Genomic DNA, 17,379 nt, shown 5'->3' on the forward strand with positions numbered 1-17,379 from the left:
ATCTCCCCCACCCCGCCCCCCGCCCCTCGCCTCTTCCCACAACCCGGCTCTGGGACCCGTCAGGCTGGTTCAGACGTCTGGGGAATTAACATGTCCCGCCCATCCCTAGCCTCGAGCCGCGCAGGCTCCGCGCCTCCGCCCTCGTTCCCTCGCCGCTTGCAGCTCCTACGCGTGGAAGCCGCTACAAAGGGCTTGAATGAAACGTGTGTGGGTTTAGTGACCTCGTAAGCCGCCAGGGGATCCCGTCTCCCCACAAACCAGCGCGTCTCTCGCAGGAGGCTGAGCAGGGGGAGGAGGCCAGGAGCGGAGCGCTGGGTTTCGCGGGCGCGCGCTGCGGCTGGAGCGGCGGCGAGGGGCTTCCTGGCCATGCACCGCCTCGCCCGCGGCGGTTCCGGGCACCACTCTCTCCGCCCGGGCTGCGCCCGCTGTCGCCGCCACAAGCTCCTGCGGCCGCCGTCACTGTCCACCGAGGAGCAGAGCTAGCCCTCCCCACCACCGATTCCCTTCTCCGCGGAGACGCGCCGCCCAGCAGCCGCGCCGCCCCCTGGTCAACTTTGAGCAAGAGGAGAAACAACTTTGGCCGCGGCCGCGGGCTTCGCATCCCGCTTCTCCTCGTCCGCAGGAGCCTCGCGAGTCGCTGGGGTTAGGTGGGGCGAGAGTTACCCCGGCGCATGTGCGCGGCGTCTGGCTGTGGGCAGCCTGTCTCCAGCAAGCGGGAGCGGGAGTGTGGCTACTAGTCATCTGAAGGTGGGGAACTTGCTTTCCTTTCCCTTGAAGCGACCTCGTCTTGCTGCTGGATAAAGCTATATCGAAAGCATGTAAATAGGCAGAGCGACTGTTACCAGGAAGGCAGCCACCCCAAAGGCAGGGAGGAGCGTGGGGCTTCGTCCGGGCTTCTCCCAGTTGCAACATTAATCAACAGTCAGGCGTTGGTTGCAAGTTTTCAAGGTCAGCCACCGGCAGCAGCGATTCCCTCTCTGAATCTTGGGGATACGCAGCGCTCGGGTTGGACTTGGCTGAGAAATGCACAGGACACCAAACGAGGAAGGATTGTAGAGGGGAAGGGCTGTGACCCCAAGACCCATCCCCCAACCTCCCCCTAATCTCCCGTCCCCCGCTGCAGGGGCGGGGGTTAGTATGTGACATGTGTCTAACTCTCAGCGGCAACTTTGGCAGCAGGTGTCCGTCCTAAGCAGGAGCCGCCGTTGCCGGGTGCGCCCTCGCCCAGCCATGCGGGCCGCGGGCGCGCGTCTCGCCCGCACCTCGCGGCTGCTGCTTCTGCTACTGCTCAAGGTTTCCGCTTCTCTCGTCCTCGGGTCCGCCCCTGCGCCCGGGAACGAAAATTGTCTGGGGGAAAGCTGTTCACCTACACTGATCCAGCGTCGCAGCAGGGACAATTGGGTACCGGGGAATTCTGCAGGAGACCTGCCAACCCGTGCGCCCAGAGAGGAGGCTCAGGAGGCAGCGGTGCGCTTGGCGCCTTCATGGGACCCACCCGCGGCCCGCGGCGGTGACCCAGGCGCGGGCAGAGGGGCGGAGGCGTCGGCAGCGGAGCCCTCGGGACCTCCAGCCAGACCACCTGGCGCCTGGAGGTGGAAAGGTGCCCGGAGTCAGAAGCCCCCGGGTACTTTGGGGAGAGGGAACCCCACGGCTCTCCAACTCTTCCTTCACACGTCAGAGGAGAAGGAAAAGGGTCCCAGAGGCGCTGGCATTTCTGGGCGCAGTCAGGAGCAGAGTGTGAGGAAGGAACCCGGAGCCAGCGACCTTTATTATTGGCCAAGGAGAGCCGGGAAACTCCAGGGTTCCCACCACGACCCCCAACCCAAGACGGTCAATGGACCGTCGGGGCACGAAGGGCGGACGATTGCATCCCCTGGCAGGGCGCTGGCTCTGAACGGGTCCTCCCTTGAAGGAGTTCACGAACGCGGGGGTCCTCGGCGGGGGAACACCACGAACCCGCGCTTGCGACTGAAGAACCCTTTCTACCCACTGACCCAGGAGTCATACGGAGCCTATGCGGTCATGTGTTTGTCGGTGGTGATCTTCGGGACCGGCATCATAGGCAACCTGGCGGTGATGTGCATCGTGTGTCACAACTACTACATGCGGAGCATTTCCAACTCCCTCTTGGCCAACCTGGCCTTCTGGGACTTTCTCATCATCTTCTTCTGCCTTCCGCTCGTCATCTTTCATGAGCTGACCAAGAAGTGGCTGCTGGAGGACTTCTCCTGCAAGGTCGTGCCCTATGTAGAGGTAATGCCTTCCAGGGGGTCTCAAGCTACGGGCTTTATTCATTTCCGGGATTTATAGCATCAGACCGGCTGCTCCACGCACCTACTGCTGAAGCCCTTCACTTTTTCTCAGGGTCCCTCCCTCATTTCTCTTGCCAATCATTTACAGACATTGGCATTTGTATACTGGGCACAGGGGCGGACCTAAGCAGCTTTGTCCACTCACCTTCAAACTCATCTGCTCCTGGATTGGGAGATAATTAGCATCTCATAATGTATAGAATTGTTTAGATTTTAAATTTCTCTCTCTGAACTATGGTTTTATACATATAGATTTCTGATTTGGAGACTATCAGAGATTCTAGAGCGAATAAGTAGCCAGTCCATGACTGTCATTATTGGAACCTAGCAAGAAAAAAAACCCTGCATCACTCACCTACTAGGTTTCTAGTGCTCCAGTATGATTTCTTCCCCAAGGGTATTATCACATTTCTTCTTAAATATCAGAATTGGAGTAATATATATTTTATTTAACAAAAGAAATCTGCTTTTCTTTGTTTGTCACTTGGCCTGGATATATTAGTAACCTCCCAAGTTAGTTTGTCTGGCTGTCTGCCATGCTATCCCACCTAAACTCGTATGTCATTTCTGTTTCTCTTTTTTTCCTTCTCAACTTTGTAACCATTTTATTTATTTTGTATGAATGAGCTGAAGCAAAAATAACACTTTGTACATCATGGCACAGAATTCATTTGACATTCCCAAAGTATATAGTATATATTTGTCGTTTGTTAGAGTATAAGGGATCGGCTATTTTTCCAAGACTAGAAAATTTCTTAAGAAGAAGGGGACACATAATAGGTTCCAAACTTTGGAAACGAAAATCTTTGAGTAAAATTTGACTGTTAACATCCTACAGCTAGTGTCCTTAACCGTTATTATGGTAGTTGGAATTTGCTCTTTAAATGGCATTTCTTTAAACACCAGCTCTTGGAAGGAGCCCATGTGCTTTGTTGCCAGTTGTGTTTTCAGCCAGCTGGCCCTTGATTTACTCCATTCAGACTGCCCATTTCATTTATGGAAGCAGAAGAAGGGAAACTGTAAATATTCCAGAGCCCCTGATCCTGTCTGGCACCAGGGCCAGTGACATTATGTTCAACATTGTTCCAGGGCCTAATGCTAGGGGATAAGTAAACAGAAAACCGCACCTACTTAGAAGGGCCAAGGCAAGAGACTGTAAATAAGACCCTCTGTTATCCTGGCAGAGATCAGATGCAGGATCATGCCATGCTTGCTAAATCAGCTGTTGCTACTTTACCAACATCTAGTATTTCTCTTGTTGCCAAGCTCCAAGTAGCTCCGAAACATCTAAATATTTGGTAGACAGCTCATTTTTGAATTGCAGAGAAGGAAGTGAAATTTTTGGAAGAGAATATGTGTCTACCAATTGCCTTTTCAAGGTCAATTTCAATTTAAGATTTCTCTGATTGTTTGAATAATGCAGAAGAAATTGACATATGCAAAAAAGAGACAAAAGTAAACTATAAAGTGAATAGGAGAGTTACCTCCAATAAGAGGGAAGCATATTGGCTTGTTTTAAATGCACTGGACAGGATGAAATCATTATACATTAAAGGGAAAAACAATAAAAAGGACAGAAAAAAGAAACTGGGGAAAGAAAAAAAATTACCAAAGTTCTTGAAAAAAAACTTTAAAAGAATCCCATTCAAAGTCAGAAAAGAATATATAAACTTCGGTTAGTTTAGTGAGACCTATGAGTTTTGAGTGATGGTATTTATTATGTATGTGTTTTAATTTTCTTTCTCTAAATAAAGAGAAAGAAAATTAAAGAGAAATCCTCTAATACTGAGGATTTTAAAAAATGCATACTTTCATTTGTATTTCCTTTTTAAATTTAATTCTCAGCTCCTTAAGAAAAACAATTATTATTTTTTACTCTCTATTTCCCCCCTTCTTCATAGCCCTTTTCTATTTTTTAATTATTGGTACTAGGCTCTTTTTTCCCCTGGAAAAGCAAAGCCTTGGAGAAAAAGATTCACTCATTTTATTTTCTTGAAAAATTAAACTATAATGTACGTTTTTACTGTTAGAATAATGAATAAAAGCCTTAAGATTTAGTGTTTCTATATTCATACCTAATCCTAGTCTTCTGAAATAATTCTATAATATTTCATCATACTCTGTGAAAATGATGATCAGACAGTAGTATCAGCTCCATACTTCCTGATTATGAGGACAAGAAATACAATCCAACTCTCAGAATAAAGCATTTCTGCTTCCAGGAGGCACTGCTGTTTTCACAGAAGTAAGAGGGATCTAATGCCTATTTCATGTTGGGTTTCTGAAAAAAAACAGATGCTAATGTGGAGATCTGCTTCAGGAAGTTTATTGGGGTGTGAGCTCAGGTTCAACACCTGTTAGGGAATGAAGGAAGCAGGACTGGGCAGAGAGGGACGTTGAACTGTGATGCAGATGCCACAAAGACCTCAGCTGACACCACAGGGAGCTCAGGGCTGGGGTGGTCCTAGAGGGAGGTCCTGAATGGAGGCAAGACGGCCAGCCTTTATAGCCCCTAACAGACCAGTCATTGGATGCAAGTTGCTCCCAGGAAGGGGGCATAACCTTGAGCTGGGTGGATCTCTTTGGTTAAGGGCAATTCCTAGAGAGGGATGCAGCTAAGAGCCATCAACCACCCATAGTCCCAGCAGCTGGGGGAGATCAGCATTTCATTCCTAAAGGACTTTGGGGAAGAAGCAATCTGGGTGGGGAACCACAGCAGCCACTACAGTGGCTTTTGAATTACCACGTTAAATTAGAACCAGATGGCATTCTAACCCAACCCCCTCATTTTAAAGATGACACATGACACTCAGAAAAGAGAAATGACCATCCTACGTATACATATTTAGTCAGTGGCAACCAGACCCTTATTCTCAACACTTGATGTTGATATTTGTTTAGTAGGCAAACATCTATGAGGCAAAACAGTGTCCAGTGAGTGTTTTCTTTTTCTTTCTGCTTCTTGGCATCTTTTTTTTTTTTTTTTTTTTTTTTTTTTTTTGCAGTACGCAGGCCTCTCATTGTTGTGGCCTCTCCTGTTGCGGAGCACAGGCTCTGGACGCGCAGGCTCAGTGGCCATGGCTCACGGGCTCCTCCCGGACTGGGGCACGAACCTGTGTCCCCTGCATCAGCAGGCGGACTCTCAACCACTGCGCCACCAGGGAAGCCCTCCTTGGCATCTTTTAAAAAGATTTTTGTATCCAACAGACAGGAAAAATAATAAGCCCAGTTAACATCATTTGTTATATGATGACATTTGTAGCTCTTTATATTCTTAAATTTCATCGTTTCCCATAAATTCCATAGTTGGTAGCTCATTAAATTTTTTAAAATTGCAGTAATCTGAGACAATTGCATTTTTTCATGTGCCAAACATGGTTATTTTAATAATCAAATAAAGATACATAGGTTGTATTTTATGTTCTTAAAAATCACAAAGTGTTCTAGATTGGGGAGGACATTACAAATCTTTTTGAAAACTTTCTCCCTGATTTGCCCTCATTCCAAATCTTTTTCTTCTTGACCACAAGACTTCTGAAAATTATTTGACATTTTATCTCCTTTATTACCTAGATTTTGCCTTTTCTTTACTTTCTAATCTCTTATATTTATTTTATTTGTTGGGTAGTCTTCCTTTTCTTCCCACCACACACCTTCTTATTGATTTGTAATGTATGATTTACCATTTTTCTAGTAGTCTTTTTTGCCTTTTTCAATGTTTTTCTTTTTAAATTTTTCTTAGTTACTTAAAACTTTTAACCACAATTAATTTTTATTGATCTTTACAATTTTTCTCTCCCATCTTCTCCTTTGCCTTCTTTTCCTTCTCTCCCGCAGTTCTTTTTTCTACAGCTTGAGTATTAGTATAATCTTAAGGAGGAAGTAGAATTTGGGGGAGAGTTGGCTTTGTGTAGAAAAATAGGTGTTTCTTCAGCAGAAATTATATGTCTTTGCAATTCGCATTTAGCTCTTCTTTTTATTTCAATTTGTTGACCAAAACTTAAGGAGAACACCCAGCTTCCAGAGTCTATCTCTAGAAAGCGAGGTTTAGTATAATACTGCTATGAGTGGGAACATAGTAGGAACATTTGTAGTTGATAATTTCTCTCTTTCTGTTCCAGGATTATGATGTCTCTGTGGCCTAGTGATAAGTCCCTTAAAGCAGACGGAATGGTAGGAAAGGGGGATAGGAGAGGAGGAAATCTGGGTGGATGGTGGCCATTCTAACAGCCACATCATTTGGAACTGGTCCGTCAGAGGGAGTCACCAGAAAAAACTATACTCAAAGCAATAGTTGAATAGTTATATGTAGAGAGAGAGCGTGTAGATGTGGGTTGGATATGGAGGTCTGGGTGTAGATTGCAGTAGGAGAATGGCAGAGGGGTTCCCTACCCCACCATTCTCTTAGGGATCTAAAAAGTGGTTAAAGCCAAATATCTCAGGCATTGAATATGGCAACCAACTAGAACAGCTCTCTGCTAATTATTTGATGGACGCCAACCAGAGTCAGTGTATCACCTGATCCAGATCCACTGCTAACTATTTCCATTTGTATGTTAATTGGACGTTTTGAATAATATAGACAGCTCCTTAGTTTAAAGAACTCACACCTTCATGGCGAGTGGTAGAGAAGGAAGAAGGCTTCAAATAGTTCTAAGTTAACCCCAGATCTAACTGTAGTTTTATTTTCCTGGGATACAAGATTCCTGCATGAGGGTGGTGGGTGGTAAAGGGGATACATCTCACCAGGGCCTCTGGACCAGGGATGATTTGTGGAAGGTCTAGAACCTTTCGTGATGAAAAAAGCCAGATTCTCCAATGGCTTTAGAAATACTGGTTTTAAACTGAGTGAGCAAATGACTTTTTCATTGTCTTAGATTGTAGTTGGCACTGACAGATACGAAAAGAAGGATGATATTGCTCTATAGTTTTGTGAGTCTACACAGATTTCCCTAAAACTCCTAGATTCAAGTACTAGCACATTGATCACGGCAGACAGTAAATTTGCTTGAGGGGTGGATTAGCCATTGGGTACTCTGATAGACTTTTAAGTGGAAACACAGTTTTGTGAGCCACTTGAAAGTTACTAATAATACTATCAGGGAAAATAGACACACTGTGTGAGAATGGTGCTTAACAAATATTGTATGACTTCCTATTAATCCCTTTATAATAATTTTCACATTCCCATGCAAGTGACAGTATTTGGCTGATAACTCCAGCAGAAAAGAAAACAAGTATAAAGTGTGTTCCTATGTATAACTCCATTCATGAACAGCGTACGGTGAAGTTTACTGAATTTGGGTTCCACATAAGAAGTAAAAGCTTTAGGATATTCAAATGTGAAATTCAAATAATTTCCTTGACTATTGATTGTAATAAGAATGTCATCCTTTTTTAAAGCTTGCCAATGAAGTATAAACAGGAACGTGGATTTTTCTTTACTTGCCTTCTAGAGATATTAGTTGGCATTCAGCTTTTAAGGATTATACACGAAACAGCAGCACCCAATAACCGATTAAAGAACAGCTTGTATAATTCATTATTTTCTATAGTCCTTTTCCATAGATGTCATCATTCATTCATTTATTTACTATCCATTCATTCATTAAACACTTACTGGGCTTTTCTGCTATGCTAGATACTATGTTAGGAGGAAACAGGAGTGGAAGAAGAAGGGGAAGAGAGGAAAAAGTTTCCAAAGATGAGTAACATAGATATGATACTGCTATTATAGACAGGTGAAATCGTGTGCTACAGTGTAATGAATACTATAAAAGAGGCTTAAACAAGGTGTTATGGAAGTTCAGGCATGGCTCTGGAATGGGTCAGCTCACGTTTGTACTTAGTTATGACCAAAGATGGAGAAATTCAAGTGAAAACTATGTTCCCTCTCATTCTTTTTCAAGCATAGTCTGATGCTTAGTTTTCATAAATGCATACAGCCTAGAGCCATGGTGAAAAGTTACAACTATGAAAGTCTTTTAATTCTTGTTTTCTCAAATTTTCCTGGGATAGGAGGCCTATTAAGACAATTGGGCAGATGGGACAGTCCTAGAAATTTCATTTAGAATACAGAATTATGCTAAATATTAAATTATTATTTAGAATACACTGCCTGAGATAACCATTTCTGCTTTGGAATTAGTCGTCCTTATTAGCCATAAGGACTTTAAGTAGATCAAATTTTTTAAAGTTTATTTAAATGAATTGTTTAATTAGCAATGTAATAACAGTACATTAACGAGTCCTTTTCTTCTGAAAATCTCTAAAACGTACCTATTGTTTGATTTGACCTTAGAGAACATAAGAAGAAAGGCTGACGAGGGAGATACTTTAGACCCTATTATAGAGTCGGGGAAAGGGAAGCATAAAGAATGGACCTTCCTGAGACATGGATTAATTTCTCAAGCCCACAGTCAAAGTGAGGACGTATCCTCAGTTCCTGAGGGCTGCCAGCGTATCTGGTTATATCAACAAAACATGTCTCAACAGTGAAAAAGAAGCAAATATTTCCACAAAAGCAAAACAGATCTGAGCTTAGGAGTGTACCCAGGGCTGAGGAAGTAAGAGTCTACCTTGCCCTTCACCCTTGTACTGCATGGGCCTTGAGAGAGTGATCCCACCTTTAATAGCTCTTCCTATGTGCTGCAACTAGGTTTAACAGTGTCCCATTGGAAGCACAGGGATCTGAGTCTGGGATGTGGACCATGTGGGGAGAGGGTGGGCAGACTGCTATGCAGTGAGGTTTGTCTCTGGCACTGCATTTCTGTGCCCATCCTCCAGGGATCCTCTGTCTTTTTTTTTTTTAACCACAAATTGACCTGCCAAGGTCCCATAATTAACTCAACCTTGTTGCCAAGGATACTTAACTCTTAAGTATCCTTATGAGAATGGTATTCTTTGTGCCAGAAGAGATGATCTCACCTAAAATTTCAAGGTTGAGTGGAGAATGGAACTGCTACAACCTCAAATATGGGCCCTTTCTATTTGCAAAGTAGGTACAGATACTTTCCACAAAACCTCCAGAAGAACCGGATATCATCACAATTCCAGACTTATTCCTGAGACAGAATACTTGCAGTTTGTGAATTTATGATGGTTTTCAATGTGCTCTGTCAGCACACTTGAATGGTTGATAGCATGAATGATGCCAAGGTCACTGATTTGATCCTAGCCTAGAATGAGTCATTTCAATTAGGTGTATGACTGTATTCAGGGCTGCCATTATTTTATTCCCTTCACGTCACTGACTGCCTTCAGGGAACTCTCCTCCTACCTTCTGTCTTCTCCTTGGTTCAGATTTCTCTTATATAGGAAAAGCATCTGTTAACTAATTCACAGTAAGAGGTGAAATTTAGAGATACATGCCTTTTAAAAAAAAGCGTACTTCCGTAACCTACTACCAACAATGGAATTTTGGTTAAGAACAGAGGAATTTTGTCTTAAAATGTGGTTTCTCATAATTACCCAAGCACAAATGGGTGAGGCCAACTCTGATTTTGTCTTTAGTTTAGGTTCACCATCATGCAAATCAATTTCATTAGTCACAAGAAAAAAATAGGTGAAAATTTGTTACTGTTCTTTGGAAACTTGTCAGAACCCTTAGGTGAAAAACAGAAATTCCAGTTCATTTTAAGATTGATTAGAAACATCATAATAATATCAAGGGTTGAAATGTGGACTTTGAGCTTGTGGGAAATATTACATTTTGAAATGAATTTCTAATTATTGAGAATAAATATGGAATATATAAATGCTTTAAGACCTGTTGATTCCAATAGATGGCTCCCATTTTAGTACACATGATGTTAACCTTGCTTCATTTGCATTTTTACACTAATGAGCGTTGGCATATTTGTAATTAAATTGTAACATTTTAGATAAGTTGTAGTCAAATGATTTTTTTTTTTTAACTGCAAAGGAATGTACTTCTATAGAAGTCAGAAGTTGTAATTGGTAGGAATGTCAAGGTGGGACTATAAAGGTAAAGAAAGATTTATAGGGTCAAGACAAATTTTAGGATGATATAGTAGCTTTTAAATAGTCTCCATTGTTTTTTAAATAAGTAAGAGCATGTTATCAAGTTTTAAAAAAAGGGAAGAAAGTTGAAAATGAGGCAATAATGACAGTTGATATCTTCACTGGAAATCACATATGATGAAATATCCTGGATATAATAGAAATAGATACTTATGATATGTGACTGTGTCAGATTAAGTCTCAGTGATACTGATAAAGGTAAGGAACCTTCTTTTTGACGATGGAAGAGTGGCCATGAAGGGCTCTGTTTCATTTCAGAGATGTGTATGTCCTTGTGAGGGTTGAGACAGATCTCTCCTACTCACTCTATATTTTGGTCTGGAAACACTAATGCAAGTGTGATGATTTGCATGTGCTCTGAAATGAAGACCTTTTGATAAAGGCCATCTCATTCACAGTAGTCTGATAAACAGTGGCTCTGAGAAACATGTTGTCTCCACTGTTGCTCAAAGAAGTGTCTCTGGTGGGGAAGTTGCCCTGAAGTGTTTCAAGGATAAGGATTATGGAAAATGCAAGAGGAAGCCAGGGCACACAAGCTCAAGCCATTTAGAGTTTCAAAGGAAACTCTACCCTGTGCTCCTCGTGCTTTTTTCCTGACTGATTGTTAGGTCTCTAACCATGGACTTATAATAGGTTATCATTCATGGCTCAAATGAATGGGTTTTGTTAACAATAACGCCCTTGTTTCGAGAGTTACTTGTATACAAAGGACAGCACATAAATAGATGCACTTAAACATCTTTTTGAGGTAAAATATGTTAGGCTAGAGTAAGTTGTCATGACTTTGGTTAGAAATTTTCCTGTTTTATAAAAATCGGTGTATTCCAGCTGCTTCATTGTACTTAAGCATGTAGATTTGATTTCATATGAAAGAATTTTTGCTTGGAAGGACATTGGTCTTTTCTTTCCCCATCAGTGTTATCACCGATGTATATCAGAGGGTTTAGCAAAAGACACTGTTCATTTGGTATGAGTTGTACCTTCATAGCTTAACCTCATTCATAAAGGTTTCATATTTGTCTGTCTGCAGTAAGCTTCTGAGAAGTGGAGCAATAGCTACAACAGGAGTTCCACAGATGACTGTTTTTCTTTCTTATTTTTTCGGCCGCGCCATGCGGCATTCGGGATCTTAGTTTCCTGACTAGGGATCGAACCCATGCCCCCTGCATTGGGAGTGTGGAGTCTTAACCACTGGACTGCCAGGGAAGTCCCGACTGTTTCTCATAAAGTATCCACGTGCTCTTTTTTCACCTCATTTTGAATGAACTTAATATAGTACTAGGTAAAGATGGTGGCCAGGATTTCCTCAAGGCTGGATGTTTGTATTGAGTTAGCACCTTGAGCAGTGGGGAGAACATTTTGACACTGGAGCTGCCCCTTTCCCACGTGAGTGTCTCCACTTGCCCTGTGCCTGCCCAGTGCCTTGAAGCAACGCTGCAGGTGACCACAGGTGACCACAGCTGCCCACAGCCTCACCACTCTGGATGTTGACTGGACAGGGGCTGAAGTAGCTTTACTGTTGTTATTCCAGGAAACAAAGAAGAGCAGAACATTGGAAGAAAAGATTTGTTTTAGATTTTGTTTATTTTGTTTATTTCGATTCTCTAGTGTCTGTATTTTGATGCCAATCCCCTCAAAATTCTCAGTACCTTATTTTCCCAACTAGTTAAAGATTTCTGCTTCCAGCTTTCCTCTGATCTTGATTCTCACAAGTAATAGTCTTGTCTATTCAAAGTGTTTACAGTTGTGCTTTTGTTGATGTTAATTATTCCTTCCATTGCAGTTTAATTAATAACAGATTGCATCTCACTCATTCCATCTCTCAGAATATTGCTTCAAAGAACTACCCATCTAAGCTAATGCTTAACTGCTTTACTCCCAAGAGCATACTTCCTAGTGGTATTGAATTTTAGCAATCAGATATGGTCATTAAATGCAGAAGATCCAGCCTTCATGATACAGTTTTATAATTGTGTATAATTGCACCATGCATCTTGGTAGAATTTCTAATGAGCTGTATGTAAACAAGTACATTTAAAAATTGTGATAGAAATCTTTTCATGTTACCCCAGCATTTAGCATTCTAATTACATGGATAGATTCCATATCTGAGTAGGCAGAAATTAGCCCACCACCCATTGTCCAGATGATTTTTATCAGTTAATTTCTGAGGCATGCAGTTAAGCCTTTACAAAGGTTTACGGTCTCCTGTAAATAATTTGGGAAAGTACTGAGCTGGGACCATGTACCCTTTCTGCTCTTTCACATCATAAAATCAAGTGTATAAGTGAATTTACAGAAAAATATCTGGAGTAATAACACTGCAGGCAGTGGCGGCAGGAGGGAGTAGCTATGTGGGACTGGCATTTGGGCTGTAGTTGCTGTTGGCAACTGCGTAGTAAGTGCTATCTGCATTTGGGGCAGTGTTTGCCTCAGCGGTTCCTTTAACAACTCTCTCTGTAGCTCTTGTGACCTTCCTGGACGGTTCGCCCCGTTTCAGCTGAATCCTAATTGCAAAGGATCCTATCAGAGAGAAGTACAATTTGAAAATAGGAAGCTGGACACAGGAGCTTCCTGAAATTGTGTATGACAAGTGGGAAGGCTCCCTCAATCTATGATTCGTCAGATATGTTTGAGGTCCTCAGTACTAAAGCTCTTGGGAGTATGGCTGAAGAACTGAGCATCTTCAAATAAGATACAGTATAGAAGGATTCCTGAGCGAAAAATTGAGGCACATCTTACTCTTTGTTTGTTTTTTTTTGGTTTTTTTTGCGGTACACAGGCCACTCACTGTTGTGGCCTCTCCCATTGCAGAGCACAGGCTCCGGACATGCAGGCTCAGCGGCCATGGCTCACGGGCCCAGCCACTCTGCAGCATGTGGGATCTGCCCGGACCGGGGCACGAACCTGCGTCCCCTGCATCGGCAGGCGGACTCTCAACCACTGCGCCACCAGGGAAGCCCCATCTTACTCTTGCTTAAAATTTTTCCTGTTGTTTTTTTCTTAAATCTTGTGAGATGAATTATACAGAAGCTAGAAACCCCCCCCCTTTTTTTTTGCTTTTTGAAGCAGTGAACATCTTTTAATTAAGAGTGGATGTGCAGCACCATTTATGATATCTAAGGAGTGGTAATCTAACACACCTGTTGTAGTACCTGTCTACCCACTTTCATTTGTTCTTTGCTATTACCTCTCATGAAATGCTTTGTAACAGACTTGGAGATAGGTATGCAAATGCTAGCTCCTGTGATAATTGGTCCAGATTTTAAATCTCTAGATTTAAAATTAAAGAGGTTAATCGGGGAGAAGACACTATCTCCTGTGTGTTGTGCATTCTTTGTAAGGAATGATAGAAAATTACCAAGCACATAGATGTTCTGAGCCTCTAAGAGATTGCTTCTCTTCAGAGTCTCGTATTTTCAAAATCACCAAGCTGTCCTTTTAACAGAAATGTTATTCATAATTTAAAAAGAATGCACAGCATAAGCCTTTGTAGCTTTGTATTTGTGGACTGACTCAGGATACAGAGTGACAAGGAAACATGCACAAGATTTGCCTCAGTGAAGACAGTGCAGAAAGCCTTGCTGAGGATTTGTGTACATTTGATGGCACGAGAATTTTTTTGGTTTTGTTTTAGTCTTATAGAGAGATGAATCAAAACATTTGAAAAGCTAATATATAAATTAAAACTTTCAAAAATCTGTAAAATAAAATACAGCCATTTCCCAGTAATACTGTTTGATGCAGACCTTTAGAAAATGGCACATCCTTGTCAGATTTCCATTCAAACTATGACATTCAAAAAATTACTGACATTAAAATAAAATCTGATTTTAAGACAGTTGCACAGTGTGGACTTCAATTTTAGAATTATTCTGAGTCTCTGGCATAGATGCAAAGTATATTTCCATCAAGTCAAACAACTCACTAAGTTGAAAGTTAATTTTAAAAAGGTGAATGTAGAGATGACTCATTTTTCATGGCAGGCATATTAGATTGGTGTTTCTTATACCAGTGTTTATGGGAAACTTCATGAATTTTGTAGTACAAGAGCTGTGGTTATAAGTTCAACCATGACCTCTTGATTTGCCCTGATCTAGACTTTGTTGGTCATGTTTTGCTTCATGTTTGCTTTTCAAGCAGTTAACCCCTCATTATATCTCATTTTCAGACTGTCCCCCCCAAGTTATGAGAATAGTCAGGACGTGGATGCGGTGTCCTTATTTCGCACATTAGAACTAGTAGACACTGACTAACGTGTAGTGTGTAAGAAGAGAGATTATTTGACATTGGAACTCTTATAGAATCCACAAGGCAAGTTGTCATGGCTCTGGGGAGAGTGACAGCTTGAATGTAGTAAATAAACAACTAATGTTTTGAGTACTAAAATTGTTAGGACAAATGGTTTTCCTTTTGTCAACATGATCCCTTCGAGTTCTAAAAATGTAGATATTAATGTATAATATATATATGTATGTGTGTATATATTTCTTTGCCCCTTTGCCAAGGCATGACTTCTGCCTGTGCTTCTTAAACATTCCCACTTAGCGGGCAGGAGAGAATGAATGCAGGTATTTGGGGGTATACCCCAAAGCATCCATCCACCTAGGGAATTTTCTTTTAGTCTCCTGGTTTATCTTAACCCTCATGAACATTTTACATCCTATCCATTGTCCTTGTTTAAATATATAAAGACTATTTATTAAACATTAAATTATTTTAATTTCCCCCCAAACAGTGGGGTAAATCTGATGCTCCCAGATGATTACTGTGTTTATCTTGTGACTTGACAACCACCTTGCCCCGCTAAGTTGACTATGACTGAGCTCATCTTCATGGCTCCTTCCAGCTTTAATATTTTTTGTCTCCATGACCCTGACCCACTGTATTTCTTCTTCTTTTTGTTCTTCTAGTTTTATTTGTTGTCCTTACAATGATTCAGCTGAAGTCACCAACCCAGTTACTCATGCCTCATTCCAGGAAATCATTTTCTTTTTCTTTTTTTTTTTCCGTACTTTTTGCCCATCTGTATTTTTTCCGGTACGTGGGCCTCTCACTGTCTTGGCCTCTCCCGCTGCGGAGCACAGGCTCCGGACGCGCAGGTTCAGCGGCCATGGCTCACGGGCCCAGCCACTCCGCGGCATGTGGGATCTTTCCGGACCGGGGCACGAACCCGTGTCCCCTGCATCGGCAGGCGGACTCCCAACCACTGCGCCACCAGGGAAGCCCTATTGCCTAATGTTTTGATCTTTCAGAGATGACCCAGGAAAAATATATTCTGTGTTCCTCCCGCAGGCTGCTTCTCTCGGAGTTACTACGTTCACCTTATGTGCTCTGTGTATAGACCGCTTCCGTGCGGCCACCAACGTCCAGATGTACTACGAAATGATAGAAAACTGTTCTTCCACAACCGCCAAACTTGCTGTTATATGGGTGGGTGCCCTCCTGTTGGCACTGCCGGAAGTGGTGCTCCGCCAGCTGAGCAAGGAGGACCCAGGCTTCAGCGGGCGCGCCCCCGCGGAACGCTGCGTCATCAAGATCTCCCCGGATCTCCCCGACACCATCTATGTTTTAGCCCTCACCTACGACAGCGCCAGACTCTGGTGGTACTTCGGCTGTTACTTCTGTTTGCCCACACTTTTCACCATCACCTGCTCTTTAGTGACTGCAAGGAAAATCCGCAAAGCCGAGAAAGCCTGTACCCGGGGGAATAAGCGGCAGATTCAGCTAGAAAGCCAGATGAACTGTACAGTCGTGGCTTTGACCATTTTATATGGATTTTGCATTATTCCTGAAAATATCTGCAACATTGTTACTGCTTACATGGCTACAGGGGTTTCCCAGCAGACAATGGACCTTCTTAATATCATCAGCCAGTTCCTTTTGTTCTTTAAGTCCTGTGTGACCCCTGTCCTACTTTTCTGTCTCTGCAAACCCTTCAGTCGGGCCTTTATGGAATGCTGCTGCTGCTGTTGTGACGACTGCGTCCAGAAGTCTTCCACGGTGACCAGTGATGACAATGACAACGAATACACCACAGAACTGGAGCTCTCACCTTTCAGTACCATACGCCGGGAGATGTCCACGTTCGCGTCCGTTGGAACTCATTGCTGAAGCACAGCCTTTGGTTTGCTTAGGTTTCTTTCTTTGTTTCATTTTCATATCCTGTGAAAGTTTTTACTTCATATTTTTCCTTAGTGGGAAAACATGCAGAAAAGGAGAGAAATATTAACTGCTGTAGAACTGATTTTGCAAATTAATATTTGTGCTTTGAAAAAAAAAGTTTATATTTAGTTATTTAAGAAGTGTGAGGAGGCCAGTAGTTTTAGATCATTTTATCTGGTACGGTGCTAATATTTTATTTGAAAAAAGTGACTGCACCCTAATTAATTGCTAACTTTCTTTTGTTCTTTTAAAAATATAATCACTGTATATTGATTACAGCCATGTGATTTGGTAAGCTATTTCATGTTTGAGTTGTGATTGAAAGTATATTGTATATGGTATCGTGAGGTGAGTTGTAGTTAAGCATTCACAAAGTAGCACCAAATAAATTACACTTTATTCTTTAACGTCATTGTCAACCTACTTTTAACCAAGATTCAATAAATCTTTTAATTGCCTTAAATACACAATTACTGATTCTATGCACAATTTAAGATCAGCCTTATTGTTTTATAATTCTATTTTCCTTTAAGGTGGGCAATCACTATGATATAAAGACATTTTCCTAACAGTACTATTTTATATGCACGATTCATAAAACTAACTGTATGTTTAAAAAATTGTATTTTTAATATTCAGCTAGAGATGTAAAATTACTTCCAAATATTTATAAAATATGAATAAATAGACAGCAGAGTAGGAAGAAACTATCTTTTTTTAACGACATTCACCTCTGAACTAGCATGTAGAGCTACAGGTTTTCCCATGAAGAATTATGAAGAGAACCAAGGACTAAAAAGCAACCCACTTGTCATCTGATTTCATCTAAACACTGACCTTTGAAGCACCATGAATTCTG

General features: G+C 42.1%; 1 protein-coding gene across 1 annotated transcript; it reads left to right on the forward strand.

The window, feature by feature from the left end:
• Positions 1 to 321: 321 nt before the first annotated feature.
• Positions 322 to 16,983, forward strand: GPR37 (G protein-coupled receptor 37). Its single transcript, XM_024757788.1, has 2 exons — positions 322 to 2,253; positions 15,651 to 16,983. The coding sequence occupies exons 1-2, from the start codon at positions 1,231 to 1,233 to the stop codon at positions 16,467 to 16,469; spliced, it is 1,842 nt and encodes a 613-aa protein (XP_024613556.1). The 5' UTR covers positions 322 to 1,230; the 3' UTR covers positions 16,470 to 16,983.
• The last annotated feature ends 396 nt before the right edge of the window (positions 16,984 to 17,379 follow it).

This window comes from Neophocaena asiaeorientalis, unplaced genomic scaffold (assembly GCF_003031525.2).
Source record: "Neophocaena asiaeorientalis asiaeorientalis breed wild unplaced genomic scaffold, Neophocaena_asiaeorientalis_V1.1 scaffold116, whole genome shotgun sequence".
NCBI lineage: Eukaryota > Metazoa > Chordata > Mammalia > Artiodactyla > Phocoenidae > Neophocaena > Neophocaena asiaeorientalis.